The sequence below is a fragment of the Haliotis asinina genome, chromosome 1 (assembly GCF_037392515.1).
Source record: "Haliotis asinina isolate JCU_RB_2024 chromosome 1, JCU_Hal_asi_v2, whole genome shotgun sequence".
NCBI lineage: Eukaryota > Metazoa > Mollusca > Gastropoda > Lepetellida > Haliotidae > Haliotis > Haliotis asinina.
In genome coordinates, this window is record NC_090280.1 from 72,036,768 (window position 1) to 72,053,822 (window position 17,055).

At 40.9% G+C, this 17,055-nt stretch overlaps 1 protein-coding gene across 1 annotated transcript in view; it reads left to right on the top strand.

Moving 5' to 3' along the window:
- LOC137296855 (potassium voltage-gated channel protein Shaw-like) overlaps positions 1-15,676 on the top strand; it is a 38,318-nt gene extending 22,642 nt beyond the window's left edge. The window contains exon 2 of the mRNA XM_067828729.1: positions 13,197-15,676. Within this exon, the coding sequence (XP_067684830.1) occupies positions 13,197-14,123 (927 nt within the window). The 3' untranslated portion in view covers positions 14,124-15,676. The remainder of the gene's footprint in view (positions 1-13,196) is intronic.
- Positions 15,677-17,055: the final 1,379 nt, after the last annotated feature.

Consider the following 17,055-nt stretch of genomic DNA (forward strand, 5'->3'; position numbering starts at 1 on the left):
TACTTTGACGAACACACAAAACTACACCCCCAGGAATACTCGAAGTTGTGTCCATGATTTAGGCTCACATTTCTTAATACGCAGCGGACAAAGAAGAAAGCTTGAGAATAAGTGGTTATGCTGCTTGAATTGAAGGAAGATTATTTTGAGCAATCGAGCATAACTCTTTCAGTGAATTGTGTACTCATGGCCTTGAAGAAAACGCTACACACACGGTGACATGCGCATATGTTTTGAGAGGCAAACAATTTCGCTATAAAAACCTGGTTTAAAAATATTTATTTTTATAATGAAATGGATTGGCAAACACCATAATGGCTTATTCTAATGCCGTACCAGTACAAAAACACATATACTAGTATGGTCCTATACGTTAATCAATAATATGTTCATCCGATTATATGCAAAAGATATTATTTTAAGAGAATATTGATCACTCTACATAATTCTTAAGCAAATGTACGTACTATGTGAATTGAAAGGAGGATAGATACATAGTCATTAAACAAGCTTTGTCACGGAAACGGTAATGCACAATACCATAAGGTCCTTGACTATTGGTGCTGGTGCATGGGAAACTGGGGCGGTGGGATAGCCTAGTGCTTAATACGTTGGATTGTCACGTCCAAGACCCGGGTTCGATTTCCCACATGTGTACAGTGTGTGATATCCATTTCTGGTGTCCCCCGCCATAATATTGCTGGAATAATCCTGCATTATTTCATATTCAAAACATGTAGCTGTAAATTATGTCTGAATCTTCAAAGATTATACAACATTTTAATCATGAAATACTAATATATGACATTGTTTAATCTATTAATCACATGATCATAACGGACCCTGGTATTGGGACGGGAACCCGGGTCCAAATCATTACACACGTGTCACGAGTATCCGGGTTACCCGTCCCAGCCTTAATACATGATGCTGCGGGTGTGTCGAGCTATTATATTCGAGAGACACATAGCACCAGCATTACTTCCATCCATCCCTGCCCTTGCCACTGGTACGTGCACAGCTTACAGGGCACACGAACGATGTTTTTTCCCTGTAGCTAGCATAGGCGGATCCAGAGGAGTGGGGTGATGGGGGTGATGGTGAAGGGATGAGCACCCACCCCTTTAGTCCTGAAATGTTTTTTAAATGACCATTGAAACTTGGGTGTATAGAAGTGTGGGGATGAACTGTGTACTGAACATACTTTAGAAACTAGATGTCAGCAACACGTTTTACCAGTGCATTTTATATAGAGGTGTTCGATGTAACGGTTGTATACGGAAGCTAAAGGGCGTTTGGTTATCAGCTTGTTCGATTGTGAAGTCATCGCTGAATGTTGTCAAGGACATCAACAAAACACACTACTATATTCCCTTCTGTTTTAAACAGTACTCAGCATTTTCATGCCTAAGAATTTTATTCCGGGTGTGGTCGAGACGATTATACCAGAGACCATGTAATACAGACTGCCGTCTAAAAGCTGGAAAATTGCTGAGTGCGGTGTAAAACTAAACTCACTCACTCATACGACTGATGGGCGGCCGCGATGCCTTGTGGCTAAAGCGTTTGTTCGTCACTGGTTCGATTCCCCACATGGGTGCAATGTACGAAGCCCATTTCTGGTGTCCCCAGTCATGGTGTTGCTGGAAGGTTCTAAAATTGGCGTCAGTCTTAACTCATTCGCTCATATCACTGAAATAAACTGTAAAGTGTGCTGGGGATGTTTACACCCGGGCAGTTTTAGGAGTGTTTAAAAAGGTAATAATCACTGGCATCTAAAGTGTAAACCCGAACAGGGGCTCAACAACCTGGACACCCTGTAAACCCAACAGCGTCCGTAAAACAGGTGGTGCGTGATGGGTGTGTTTGGTCTTTCTCACAGTTTGACCGTAAATGCGTACGCGTTACGCTCATACACATTTCACCTAAGTGTGTCTTGTATATGGGACATGGGGTTGTTATGGTTTATACTGACCGCCTAAACACATTTTCGCAATGTATTTACAGTGTTCAGTTTCATTATTATGCGGTAATGACATAACATCATCAAACTTTAAACAGCGAAGTATTGAACGACCAGTTGAGTCGTGTGTGGAAAACGGGATGCAATACCGTGCATCTGAAGCCCTATATACAGGATTAAGCGTTAGCTAACGATGCGATACTTCCCCATAAACGTGTGTATTATGAGCAACACAAAAGATAAAGAATAATGTCAGGGGATTCAAATAATGTTCGCCACTGGACGTATCGGCTGACAATATTACTTAATATTTCATCATTTCACATCGATCCACATTGATGGAACCGAACATGGATGCATCTCAAGCGAAATGGGTATTTGTATGCAACAAAACCTGCAGGGTTGGGCGTGCGCATGTCAACAGTTTAAGCGCATATTGCTAATAATTATGTTATGACCAACACGCTGCTGAAAGTATCGGTGTGAAGGTATCATTCAAGTAGATAGGGTCTATTGATCTCTCCACTATTATCGATAATACACCGTTGAAACTGACAATGAGTTTCGGTCCCTGGATTCCAGACAGAACCATTTCATTTCATTTGACATATCTTTATTTAATTCGAAAGCATATTATGGCCACTGTGAACAATTTTTTTAGTCTCATTATCTCCTAAGCAGGAGCAGGGAGAAGTCTTACGTAGAAGACAAAAAGTCCTACGTAGGTGATAAGTCCTACGTAGGTGATAGTAAGTCCTACGTAGGAGATACTAATTCCTACGTATAGTAGGATAGTATCTCCTACGTAGGCGTTAATATCTCTTACGTAAGAGTTAGTACCTCCTACGTAGGACTTACTACTTAGTATCTCCTACGTAGGACCTAATATCTCCTACTTAGGACTTACTATCACCTACGTAGGACTTCCCAGTGCCCCATACAATGACAACATGGCTTTCAACATGGTTGATATTCAAGATCCGGGAAATTACTGGACTATTAACAAGTGTTCAGGGAGCTGTACACTAGATTAGTCTGTCGGGTTACATTCACCATCTGAATCCACGGGTATTACAAATGTTAGGGGATGTAGGTTTCCGGATAAGGTAGTCAGTGTGATAGTGCGGTAGTATTGTGGTTAAAGGCTTCGCTTGCCTCGCCGGAGACCTGGTTCGATTTCCTATTTTTGCTGCATATTGCTGGAATATTGCTAAAATCGGCGTAAAACTAAATTCACCCACTGAAACGCCTGAGTACATTCTAGTATTCTTTAAACGTGAAAAACTTAAATCAGAAAAGTTGAGTTCAGAAACATACCAGCCTATGTTTTACCCTACAGTTCACAGAGATGGAGCAACAATATAGAACGTCGGGGCCACCACCTTTTGTCAACTATCTGACAAATAACACCAGCTGAACATTAACGTATATCTTAATGATTCCCTTGACGTAATAAGAAAACATATTTTTAAGTTTGTTGGTCACTTGGGGAAAATTTACATTAATAACTATCATTAACACTTCTGTTTGTTTTGGTCTCCGGAGACGGGAGTAGTCGCAGTACACGTAACAGCTTGAGGGTTAGGTCAGACAGACTATAAGAGGATGTATACTCCTCACAAAAAATAAGCTAGAAGTATTTTCAGTGCAATATCTTTATCAGTCTCGAAAGCGATTTTCGCGTGCATATCACTGAAAGGTAAATATTCAAAGAATGGATAACCTTAAGTGACTGTCAAATTTACCTGATAACATTGACAACACCACAAGAACACAACCACGTTCAGAAACTACATGCAAAATGTGTGTCAAGAGTGTGCTCCACATTTCACACATTCAGTTTGATCGGTTAAAACCTACCTGTAATCATACCTCTGTACAACACCTAGGTTCTAACTTCCTTGTTATGGATGATAATGCTCGTCTATGGATGATAACGCCCAAGAAAGAGTTTTAATGATGTTGCTTAGATCAACATGATCATACATATGGACTGCCCCTCAAGGTCACCTGATGTTAATCCCTCTGAATATGCTTGGGACATTATAAGAAGTCGTCTTTACGGCCTCCAAGTTCACCCCCAGACTCGAACAGGCGTTGCAGCACCTTCAAGACTCATTTGGTCAATGCAGAGACGTGTACAAACTTGCGTTTGTGCTCATGATGGTCACACGCTTTACTGATCACTGCTTCACTGTCTAAAACTGACTTGAACTTTAGTGTTAAGATTTTGCTCCATCAATGCAGCACATTCTGTCTCACAGGTACATGCATTTGATAGTTTATATGCCTATTATTGCTCAATAACATTTTACTTTGTTAATTGTGTGTACACATGTTTCACATTTCCATTGCATGATTTGCAGTTTCAATGCATGAAAATTAAATGAGACCAAAATTTTCTTTTGCCTAACTTTTTATGAGGAGTATATTTGGACTGGAGAATTTCAGAAGGTCAGAGTTGAGTCTTGTGGTACATTAAGGCGGATAGTACCAGTAGAATGTGTTTCCAGTTGTCAGGCTTTTGCCTTTGCACTAATGACCTTATCCTATCTCGGTCAGCAAAGAATAAAAATTTCAGGATTCACGTTAATGCGACTCGTGCAGTTTGGGTGTGATATTGGGTTTGGTGATTTTCATACTGGCAAAGTGTGGCCATCCCACGCGAACGAACACTGAGCTATGTATTGACGCCTGTTGATTATTGCAGCGTCAGACTTGAGAGACAGGTGGTGAGGATTTAAATCCGTGTTGTACGTCATATGTGTTGTAGTGCTGTTGTACTCGGGTTTTAGTTTGATAATATCACCCTTTTCACGCTAAGGTCGCACGTGAGAGTTCATTTCTGAAACACATGACGAGACTCCATCAGGAACATTTTTTTTTTTTGGTCTAAACATATGTGAACGATTAATATCATTGTTCTGTATTACTCTAATTATCTTCTTCATGGTAGATCAGGGGTTATATTCGATTGCCCACACAGGTACAATGTACGAAGCTCATTTCTGACGTACCCCACCGTTATATCAATATTGCTAAAAGCGACATAAAACTAAACTCACTCAGTGCTACGTACTACAATCGAATGTAAGTGTATGTTATTAGCTTCATGTAAATTGTTTATTGTCATTGGTAACATCATCAATGGTGATTGAAACTAATTTCCGTGTCACCCCTGGAAAAAATTATTATCTGCTGCCACGGTAACCACCAAATTAACATTCGTAAGACGTCAAAATGTGACGCATGCAGTGCTCGGAGTTGGAAAACCACTCGATCAGATGTGCTTGAGTTCATTATGTACACATTATATTTTACAGACTTTCACTGCTTTTTTTTTTTTTTTTTAAAAAAAAATTATGTTATATATTGAGGCGTTAATCTTATTTAACCATTTTTATTGCAGTTTTAAGGTTGTCAGAATATCTTTCACAGATTTTAAAAGTCAAGTCGAGAGGCAGACGCCATTCTGTTTACATATCATATAATCGGAAGCGAGCTGGTTGATTTTCAAACTAAAATAAAATGATTGTTTAATACATTTAAGATAGGTTATCGGGTAATACGCTCTGACGTGCGCCTTTTTATAGCCAATCGGCCTGGGTGACACAAAAAGGCGTACATCAGACGGTATTACCCGCATGACCGTAAGACGGAAACATAGATCTTAAAATGTAAACATTGATACATAGATCAAGTGTGCGCCTCGGTTAAAATCTGTAAACGTGATGCACCCGACAACGACATATTGGCGTGGAAAAAGGAATACACATGGTATAAACCATCGCAACACGTAATCATTATATAAACCCTGTTTAGCCATTATATTTTTATATCATTATTATATATGTTTGCATGATGAGTTGTTCCCGTTTACTCTCATATTGATGTTAGATATGCATGTGCATAGAACAAAGGCGAGCATTACTTGCAATCCGTGAACCCGACATTAACCAAATGTCAAGTTTCAATAAACTGTGCTTACAGATCGAAACTTTGAAAAATTAATGGATTTTGTTGTTGATAAGCAAAGATTGGGCGCCCTGAACTGAAAAATGTTTAAAGATGGCTAATTATTGGTGCGGAATGCTGGCATGTTATTGGGGGCTATTGCTGGAGACTTCGACTATCGACTTAAATCAGCAGACTATTGACGATAAGGGCCGACATCGGTTAGAAGGAGGATACATCCCTTCTTAGATTCGTAAGACTTCATCTGTTCGTGTCAAGTGGCTTGTTAACAACAAACTGGCTTTCTGGCATATCGAATATTGTCCAAAAAGTAAATCACTTAAAATCGGTCGGGTATCGAGTCAGACTTCTGCCCAGAGCTCAATTCTGCATCCCAAGCTTTATGTAAAGGTTGGAACAAGTAGCGTTTGGCGTGGTCTCTCACATGACTGTAAACTTGACACCTTGTGAAGATCACATAAAAATCTGAATGTATAACAGTTCATCCCTGTTATCCTAGACTGCGTTGTTGTACCACATTTCTATGACCAACCTCTGAACACGAAGACAGTCGTTATGGACGCCTATGCTGGTGTAGGGATGCGGGGTTCAATGACCTGCCTGGCGGAGGTTTCACCAGATATTGACATTGACACTGGAACTTAAGTTTTTCTTCACTGTATGCCAGAATTCTGAAAATCCCCGCTCTTGCTGATATCATGGGTCACAATCTGCGCTACAAGATGAATCAATAAATATTCTGCATTGTTTCCTTCTCTGAATACAATATAGTCCTGTGTTCCTTTTTTTATTTGCCATAATGATATTTATTCAAAGTGGATTGCTATGATTAATGATAACAAATTGATGCAATGAAATTTATTTAGAGCTGCAATACCATTTTCGAAGGTATATTCTCACTCAAGGGCTGTATAAGATCTTGAGGCTGTACCTTGCCCAAGCACATTGTCTGGGCTTCGCGATATGGTCGCACAAACACTCCAGACACAAAACAACTGTTGGTCACAAGAATGATTTGGTTGCATGCACACATGATGTGAACAATTAAAGCCTACCACGACTGTAGCGTAAAACCACTCGTATAGGTTCCGGTTATATTTTCCTATTATGTTGGTGACTGTGTTCTTCTATACAGGCTTGACTCACGCAAATTCATAGCCGTCTCAGTGTCTTCTGTCAGTTGCATTTAGAAGTTGGTGTGATGAACAACGGAAAGTTCTTGAATTAAAAACTTCCCCACAACCCTCCACGTTTTTCGACTCGAGTTTATGGATTGTCACACGTTGAATATAGACAATATGGGTGTTTAAAAGACTCGGGCGACCAAACTGATTTTCTAAATGCCTTTGAAACAACAGATTTTCCTTATCCAAACTGGTATTCCCCCGGGTCGGACAGGACATACGGGAAATCGAAAAACCATGGACGTTGATTGCATAGTAGAGATACCGATGTTTGTGTCACTGACCTACTGCAAGGCCCAAACTGAAAGAGCGGGATTTTTTAAAAAATAGTTCAAGGTTTCTTATAGTTATCATGGATACTTTCAACTGGTTGAGTTAAAATTAATTGGAACAAATGTCAAATAAAGACATTTCAGCGTTGCTGCTGCCATATTTGCACATCAATACATGGGACACATTACCAATGTATGTACACAGAAACGTCAACAATGCCTATGTTTGGGTAGACACCATCTCCTGTACGTAAGTAATTTCCTTTTCTTGTTTACATTTAACTACCTATTTACCAATGTGCTGCTCGCCGCTTCTATCAGAGACTGGTTGCTAGGTGTCACTGTACGAAGACATGATAGGGAAGGTTGTTTCGGAATCCCATCTGCTGAATCGAATAACCCTCATACAAGTATTTAAAAATGAAACTTTTCTAATTATTAGCGATCTAACCTTATGTTTCGTTAACTGTAGCTGTATGCTGCTGAGTAGCCAATCTGCACGTGGGCGTTTCAGAACACAGAACTTTAACATGCACCAGGGGAATTATGAAATGTGGCAATTATGACTTTTGCATACGTTCGTTTTTCGTGAAATATTGACCAGTTTTGTATTTATCCAATATCCATATTCATAGCATTCAAATCTTCAATGAAAATCTGCTCTTGTATATATCAGAAGGAGTTTTGAGATAATTGTAACTAATCATTCAAATTAATTTAATGTTGTCAGAGAATATATTCTGGGAATAGTGGGACTCAGTGACGTCCAACTTTATGGGTGGCTGCTTGTGTGCAGCATTTCTCTCTTGACCTTCGCCCGAAGTAGCTATTTATTGCAGTAATGTTGCATGCATGCTGCTAGCACAATAAGTGCATGAATAGCTCATTTATCACCTAGGGGATATAAGTATTGATTTGTCCAGTTGTTAAAGAAATTGATTTGCCATTATTTTTTAATGAACGTAGAATATTACAGGCAATAGAGTGAGAATATATGTCTTAATAGGATCCTTCAGAACCATTGAGGAGTACACGAGGAACACATGTACAGTCGCCATCCAGTGAAGTCTGAGTGTATGTGACTTACTATATGGGCACACACGCCACTTCACACTAACATCAACAGCCCACAGCAGCTCAAACTTCCGATTACGTGTAAATCGACCAAGCCAAGATTTCATGGTCAATTGTCAATTATCGCTATTCGTCCAACCTTCTAACCACATCACATTTTCCCACAGAAATGCAGTTGTTCGTGTGTATATTTCTCCAGTTTGTTTTACGCAACATTCGGTTGTTTCGTAGTTCAACGAAGGGTGATGAATTTCTGATATATAACGCGATATATTACTACCGTCCGTCACTATAGTAATTACAAGTTACTAACGTAACCTAATCAATATTAAATCATGAGAGTTATGCTAACATATGAAAAGCTTTCTTTCTTGAAAGGGACCCGTGACGATCTTGGTGAGGATTGATCTTCAGTAACCCATGCTTACCGTCAGTGCCGACTATCGGGTGGTCAGGCTCGCTGACATGGTTGACTCATTTTTCGTATCCCAATTACGTATATCGAATGCTCATGCTGTTGTATGGTCGACTCTCGATTATTTACAGACCGCCTCTATATAGCTGGGATATTGTTAAGTGCTGTGTAAAACTAAACTCACTGACTGACAATTCCACCCCCGTGCACAGTGTCTGGTGACTGTTTATGATGCGTAATGCTTTTCTCGGAGAGTTACGGGTGTATGTCGTAATTCCACACCCATGACGTCATTGCTAGTGCTACTGTGGTGTACACAATATTACAATATTACTGTCAAACAGTCCTGTGTACTTTCATCGACTACTGACGGCACGAGGTGTTGGAAACAACACGCCTCACGTGAACCTTAATAAGCAGACTGCCACGCCTAGAAGCCATGGACATGAGGGAGCAGTAAAGGATTACGTGCATATCAGTTCGATTGCAGGTTGTGGTTATTTGTGCATCACTTGACAATATCGACCTAATCCTTTTGAGGCAATTTAACAGGTTTATCGTCACGACACCTAATGATGTCGCGTTGTCAAGGTTATGAACCAGTGATTTACGCCGTTTTTAGCAAAATGCAGGCAATATTACGGCGGAGGACACCAGAAATGGGCTTGACACATTGTACCCATGGGGAAATCGAAGTCAGATCTTCAGCTATACGACGTGACCACTAGGCTACCCCACTGCCCCGTTACTAGGTTAGGCTAAGGTTAATTTCACTGCATGAAATTCATTTTTAATTAGCGCTGGAATGTAATCTTCAATTAACCCTTACACCTCGACGTAATAGGGACAGTCATGAATCAGTTTCTTCCTTTCTGAAAGTCAGATTACCTGTACACGATACTCTCAGACATAACGTTCCAACACAGTTACGGACGAGATCAAAGATAGGCTCTTTCTAAATACACATTGTTTGTGTAAAAGAACATAGAGCCATGACAAACTAATTCATTGTGGTGTAAAACGAGAAGTAGTCAACATTCCAGCTATATGGCGGTGGTGTGTAAATAATCGAGTCTGGCCTGACAATCCAGTGATCAACAGCATGAGCATCGTTGTACGCAAACGGGATACGATGACATACGTCAACCAGGTCAGCGAGCCTGACCACTCAGTCCCCTTAGCAGCTTCATACAACAAGCATGGGTTACTGAAGATCAATTCTTACCAGGATCTTCACGGGTCTGATCCGCTGGACTGACAGGAAGTTCTAGACGAGTAACATCCCACCTGATAACTGGGATATTACGACCTCAGGGGTCATGACTACTATGGCTCTGTCAGGGTGGGTATAGTTCCTAGCAAACATGTGTTTGTGGTGCAGCAGGAAACACCTGGTACTGATCCTCGCCCCAGTCATACGGAAGAAGACGGGTGGTTCATATGCTCTGATATGCTCCAATTTAACGCTGCCAAATACTTTGACAAGGGGGAACATGAAGTTCGTAGATGATGCAAGAACGGCGTGAGAAGACCGGTTTTCTAAGGTGACTTTAATGTCTCTCTGCGTTATTACACATAGATTATAGACTACAGACGTCATTAGTGGTCAATTTTGTGATGAATATTCATCCATTGAAACACGCTAGGGACATACTCAATGAGGTAAAACGTCTGTATTGGCAACTTAAAGACCCGACAGTGGAGGCATTGTGGACGTATTGGAGATCAACACGGTCAAGTGGGTTATTTTGTGACAGGCAGACATTTATTCGTCCGGGAGTAAAATTGAGCGGATCATTCCAGGGTGGATTTCAGTCTCCATGAATCGCATCAGTGACGCCGCGCGACTCAGTGTCACCATGCTCTCTCTCCAGCATGTCGAGAGCCTGAAGGAGTTAGGTTAATCCTTTGTTATATATGAGCCGCGTTTCCAAACACAATCATCCCACTGAGGCCTATACGCTTAATATAATTTAGTCTGTCCTTACACATTAAGTCTGCAGGCGCGGGACATCAATCAAAATACCTGTGAATGTCATCGAACTGTATAATCGATTGGAACTTTGATTAATCTACTAAACGAATCGCCAATATATCATCGACGTATATTCATTATATATTCCTGACGTATATGCAATATTTATACCTAACGAGTGTTGATAGCAAGCCGATTTTATCAATGTTACCCATTCTTATATACAGTTATTTTTAGCAAATTTTAACAATCTTGAAATATATGTTGTCACAACAGAATTTGGTAAATGAACCGCGCTTAACAGGTTCTGCTATCACGTTGCGTTGGTGAAACTGCACTTGCAACTGGTGAGTAATAATTAGTAGCACCAATAGCATCTCCATGGAGTTTGCAAGTCGGAGTGAATGAGTCCAATGTCACAAGCACATGGTTTTGATTAGTATGTCATAGCGCCAGGTGTTGGCGAGAAATATCAGCGTATCCTCCCCCCTTGGTGTCTCGAGTTCAATCAGTTCATTGCATGAAGACCATAGGGCCATGTACAAAATATATAGGTATTATATGTACGACATATACAACTTACCACACATATGTTACACTGACTTTCCTCACTCCTGTACATCCCCACTGTAAGACTTGGGAAACCGTTCTTATGGTAGGGAATAGAGAACGTGTTGGTATCCGTGTTAATGCTGTGTGGTCCTCTGGCTCGCCAACTGTCGAGCCATAGCCGATAACTTCACCCTTCACACAATGATTAACATACACGTCGTAATTGTAATTGTCGTAAAAGTAGGAATATCATTCACCCAGTGATCGGCATACACCTGGTAAATGTAAATAGGAATATCATTCACCCAGTCATCGGCATACACCTGGTGATTTTAAGTAGGAATATTTATGTTATGACATAGACATGGTGGTCGTGAATATCATTCCACATGTGCGTGGCAAGTGTAAATATTATATCATTCCACATGTGCGTGGCAAGAGTAAATGTTATATAATTCACGTGATGACATAGATATGGCGGCTGTATGCAGGAATGTCATTCGACATAGACCGGGTCAGAGTCATCAGGAATATCATTGATAAGTGAAATTAGGAACATCACTCATGATTGGTTCGTATTCCTGTAAGTGGGAATATCGGACACATATTGTGAAAGACGATATTAGAATATCAACTGAAAATAGTAATTATGTAATTTACATAACAACTGATCAATGGTATATGACTAGCAAACAGTCGACGAGGTTTTCACACTGACAGTTAGCAATACCTAGCTCCTTGGACGTTAACAGAAACGAAATCGTGAACTGAACAGAATATGTTGAGAGTGACGTGTATTACATGGCTGTTGTTCCCTCACATGCTCAACATTAATGTCTGTAATTCACACTCTACATAGTCACGCGGCTTTCATCTGGTTGGTAATATTATAGTTTAATTTGTGTCCAGATGTTCAGAGAATGTTTACTCCTCTTTTATTCACATTATTTATCGCTTAGTGACATATATATTATAACACTATTACATGACATGCTGCTATATTATATGGCACTGTTGGTGTTTCTGAAACGTGTACAATTAGTTCACTGCTGTGCGTTTATGGAGTTGGTTTTGAAATTAGATCCACAGTGAATTGAACGTTGCTATGCGGCACGACATTACCGCCATTACCTTTTGCATGCCTGCATGATAAAGAGGCGTGCATATCCGTTCCCACATTCTAAACACAGTACAGTTCACTGGTCATTTACTCTGTGTCTGTCCACAATACCAGCCGTGGGATTTACCCCTGATATCAACTGTAAATATGAAGGAACCTCTAGGTCTATCATTCACAATTTCTGGCGCCAAGGAATTTCAAATCCTGACGTACACTTGTATTCACATTACATATTCGCTTGGAAGACCCCATCGCCATAAGCGCTACTACACACATTGTCACAAAGTTCATATTATGTACTTTCATTGGTATGTTCAGACATGACTTCGTATATACTTGTTGATTATATTTATTTGACATTTTTGACCCTTGGAGACAGTGGTTGGGCTTGGTCTTTAGCAACCCATGCTTAGCGTAGGTTGCGTCAACGGGGTCGGGTGGTCAGGCTCGCTGACTTACTTGACATATCCAATTGCGTGGGTCGATGCTCATGTAGCTGATCACTGGATTGTCCGGCCTGGAGTACTTACAGGCCGCTGGGATGTGGCTGTAATATAGCTGAATGCGGCGTTAAACAACAAACAAACCATATATGTTTCCACCCAAATGTTCACTAACTGTAAAATTCTGACGGCTATAGTGTTGTTGTATTTTTTCGGACTTCAGGTATGGAACATCATGTATATGATCTTCATCTCCGTCGCCATCATCGTCTTCTGTCTATTCAATGAGCCCATCTTCAGGGTTAAGAGCCATCATAACAACAACGGTTCATCCAGCAACAACTCGGCGTACGACGATACCTCGACCTTGGGGATGTTGATGAACACGCTCCCCAACCCTTACCTGTACGTCATTGACAACATCTGCCTTGTATTCTTCACTATTGAGATTGTGATTCGTCTAACGGTGTGTCCAAACAAGCCCCGGTTTTTCAAACATCCTCTGAACATACTCGACATATTTCTTATTGCCGTCATGTGGATTGTGTTCATCATGGATCGATTCCCTGAAGTCACCCATGATTCCTCGGATATAAAGAGAGTTGAAACCTTCCTGCGACTGTGTTTTTCATTGAGGATTTTTAGAGTTCTACACTTCGGGAAAAGATCCCAAACCATGAAGATCCTCATTCTGACGTTCAAGTCCAGTGCCCGAGAGCTGTCGGTCCTGATGATTGGGCTTGGAATGGCCGTGCTGATCTTTGCTACATTGGTTTTCACCACCGAGATGGTGCTAATGTCTCACACGTTCGACAGCATCCACAAAGCCCTGTGGTGGGCACTCATTACCATGACAACGGTTGGTTACGGAGACTATGTTCCCAAGTCTGTTCCTGGGCAAGTGGTGGGGTCTATCAGTGCAATAATAGGGCTCCTCATACTGTCTCTTCCTATAGCTATTATCGCATCTAACTTCAATGTCTATATCTCCAACGTCAGTGCCCGAGAACTCCGCAAGAAGCAGTCCCCTAATGCCTCGACCGACCCCGACACTGCCGTTTCTGTGACGGGTAACCCGAGTGAAGAACCTTCCGTAGAGACATCTCCCGTGACAAGACTTGAGGTGAAGGAAATGGAGGAGCATATGTAGACCGACGTGCCTCAAATGTCATTGAACATCACATTGTATAAGAAGCAGGTTCTGGTTCAAAAGAGAAAAATATTATTATTGAAAATATATATGAAGTCATCTTAACATACTCTGAATATTGTTGACGTACTGAATTTTGTGTCTGTGTAAAAAAAAACTCAAAAAACAATAAAGCAGATACAGATATTCAGCGCAACGTAACAAGTTGTACCGTTGTAGAGGTACAAGGCCCTCTGGTTGTTTTGCTATATACAGTTCACCTGCTGCCTTCCTGGTGAAAATATACGGACACTGTCTCACCGTATTTGTGCGTTGATATGTGAACATGTAAACGGACGCATCACAGCACACTGGAACGTCGTCGTAAATTTAAAAAATTTAAATGTTCCACTGCAATTTTGTTTGTTTGTTTTTTCAGCGCCAGCTTCTGATAGTCTTGGTGGGCAGTTGGCGTAACCGGAGCAGATTAAATGTGTTGCCATGGTAACACTGATGTCATTCCTTTAACATTAATACTACCCATCAGAAGTTTAGACTCACTAGTGTAAATGCAGTCACCTAAACTGTTCTAAACTAGATATTCTGCAAAATGTTCCGCTGTTTACTGATACTGTTTGCACATGAATTGGTGTATTGCTAAAAAAATTCTTAACGTTGAAAACTGTATTGTCGTGAGTTCAATAAATGATAAAAATCAGTGAAAATTGTTGAATCATTAACAAAACTGTACACAAAAACGCAGCTGTTCACATGCACGATCTTTGCACGTTTTCGGCATGATCCTCGAACAATTGGTCTACTAAAGATTTGCAGTGCTTTACGTGAGTCTATACACTTTTGATGGGTAGTATATGTCCAGCTCCAACATGCCCGAGGCCCACTTAGCGGTTTTAGCGCTGCGACTGCCTTTCATCTATAATGAAATATGGAATTGTGATACACATGTAATATAAATGCGCTGCATCGGTGATACACATGTGATAATGTGGTCTGGCCTTAGGCAAGTAAATTTGTTGAAAATTACCTCTGTCCACCCAACAGAAAATGGGTACCCGGTGGGATAAGCCACATGACTGTAACCTGCTAGCACCGTACACGCTGCTAGAGCTGTTGAGCCGCTTGTTCGCGCTTTGAGCTTTGCGCGGTATAAGTACCCTCATTATTATTAAATTGTTCCTATCGTGGCGCTAAGATCGTTTTGCGCAGATGGAGCCTACTCATGGTATTGAAGCGATGGGTATACGTTTGAGTCCAAGTGACTGTATAGAACAATTACACAGAAAGAGAGACAACCATTTGTACATATGTAACATAACACCTGCACCTTTCATTGTCCCACTGTATCTCCAACTGATAGCTTTAACATGTTGTGTTGTTATGTAATTATGCTAACAAAGTAAACACTGAAGAAGCTGGAACAGTCAACAGTTCGGATATGCGAGGTATGTAAAGGTGTCATGTAGTTATACTTTTGTCTGTCATGTTACCAATAACAAACGTGTAAACATATTCACTTGCATGCTGCAGTTTTGAAAAATAAATGCGAAGTATGTTTTTCTTTGATGTCTTCTGCTAGTGATCCACAGACCCTGTATATGGACATACAAACCGTAAACAAACATGCGGCATGCGTCACCGGAGTGTTTATTTATTTACATCGCCTCCTTTTGAAAGCTTAACTAACCCAATTTACAAACATGTGTGGCCACGGCCAGTTTCAGCACAACATGTGCTGAGCAAAGTCTGAACACATTTTCTGAACTAACGGCAACTGTTGAGAAAGTCTGAACACATTTTCTGCACTAACGGCACCTGTTGACAAAGTCTGGAGCATAGGTTCAGCACTAAAAGTATCTGTTGGCAAAGTCTTGAACACATTTTCTGCACTAATTTCATCTGTTGGCGAAGCCTTGAACAGAGTTTCAGCATTTATGAGCATAGTCTCCATGAAATCGTCAGCACCATGTACATCTGTATCCGTTCTTATAGTATTCCTTCAGTTCGTATAAGGGACTTATATGTTGAGGTGGGACCGTGGTGTGAGTGTAGACGTTGGAAGACGCAATAACGGTGTTTGCGTCTGATCTGTCCTTGCGGGGCCGAATGCAGCTGTGTGGACCTGACCAAGTAGACTGGAACATGCTAGAAGTCGAATGTCTAGGCGCATCTACAACATCACAAATGCCATATCTTGACAAACTTTGACAAACAAACCGTACACGTTTCAGACGTGTATTTCTACTTAATATTACAATAATTGAACAATGTACTGTCTACAAATACCAAATGAAAGTGGACCTAGGCAGCAGAGTATATAACACAACCATGCATGTAGAATACTAACAGTCACTGAGTTTAGTTTTACGCTGCTTTTAGCAATTTTCCTGCAATATCACCGCGCGGACAACAGAAATGGGATTCACACAATGTCCCCATGAGGGGAATCGAACCCAGACCTTCGTAGTGACGAGCCAACGATTTAACCACTAGGTTACCCCACCACCCAAAACATTTTAACAGGAAATATATACATTTACTTAGACTCAGCTGAAACGCGAGTACGTACAAGGGCACATACCAGGGGCGACAACAGCACATGTGCTTGAGTTTTTTTGCATCACGGACTTCCCTGTTGACTTTGTAGTGGCACCACCCACTGTCAGCAACTTGTGCGCAGAGATCCCACAGCTTCCGTTGGAATCGAACGCAGACATATCTGTCGTTGCGCCTGTTAAAAAAGATGAACCTTTAAATCTATTTTCTCTCTAAAGAGCATATTGTATGTTAAAAAAGGGAGCTGGGAAAGGAGATCGTTTGGATTCAAGGTCTCACCGGAAGAATTGAGGACCTTGAGTGCCATTGCTTCCACTGATCGTCTTCTCTTTTCAAGGATGTCATCACGCTGTTCTATTTGTCGTCTGCGTGTGTTGAG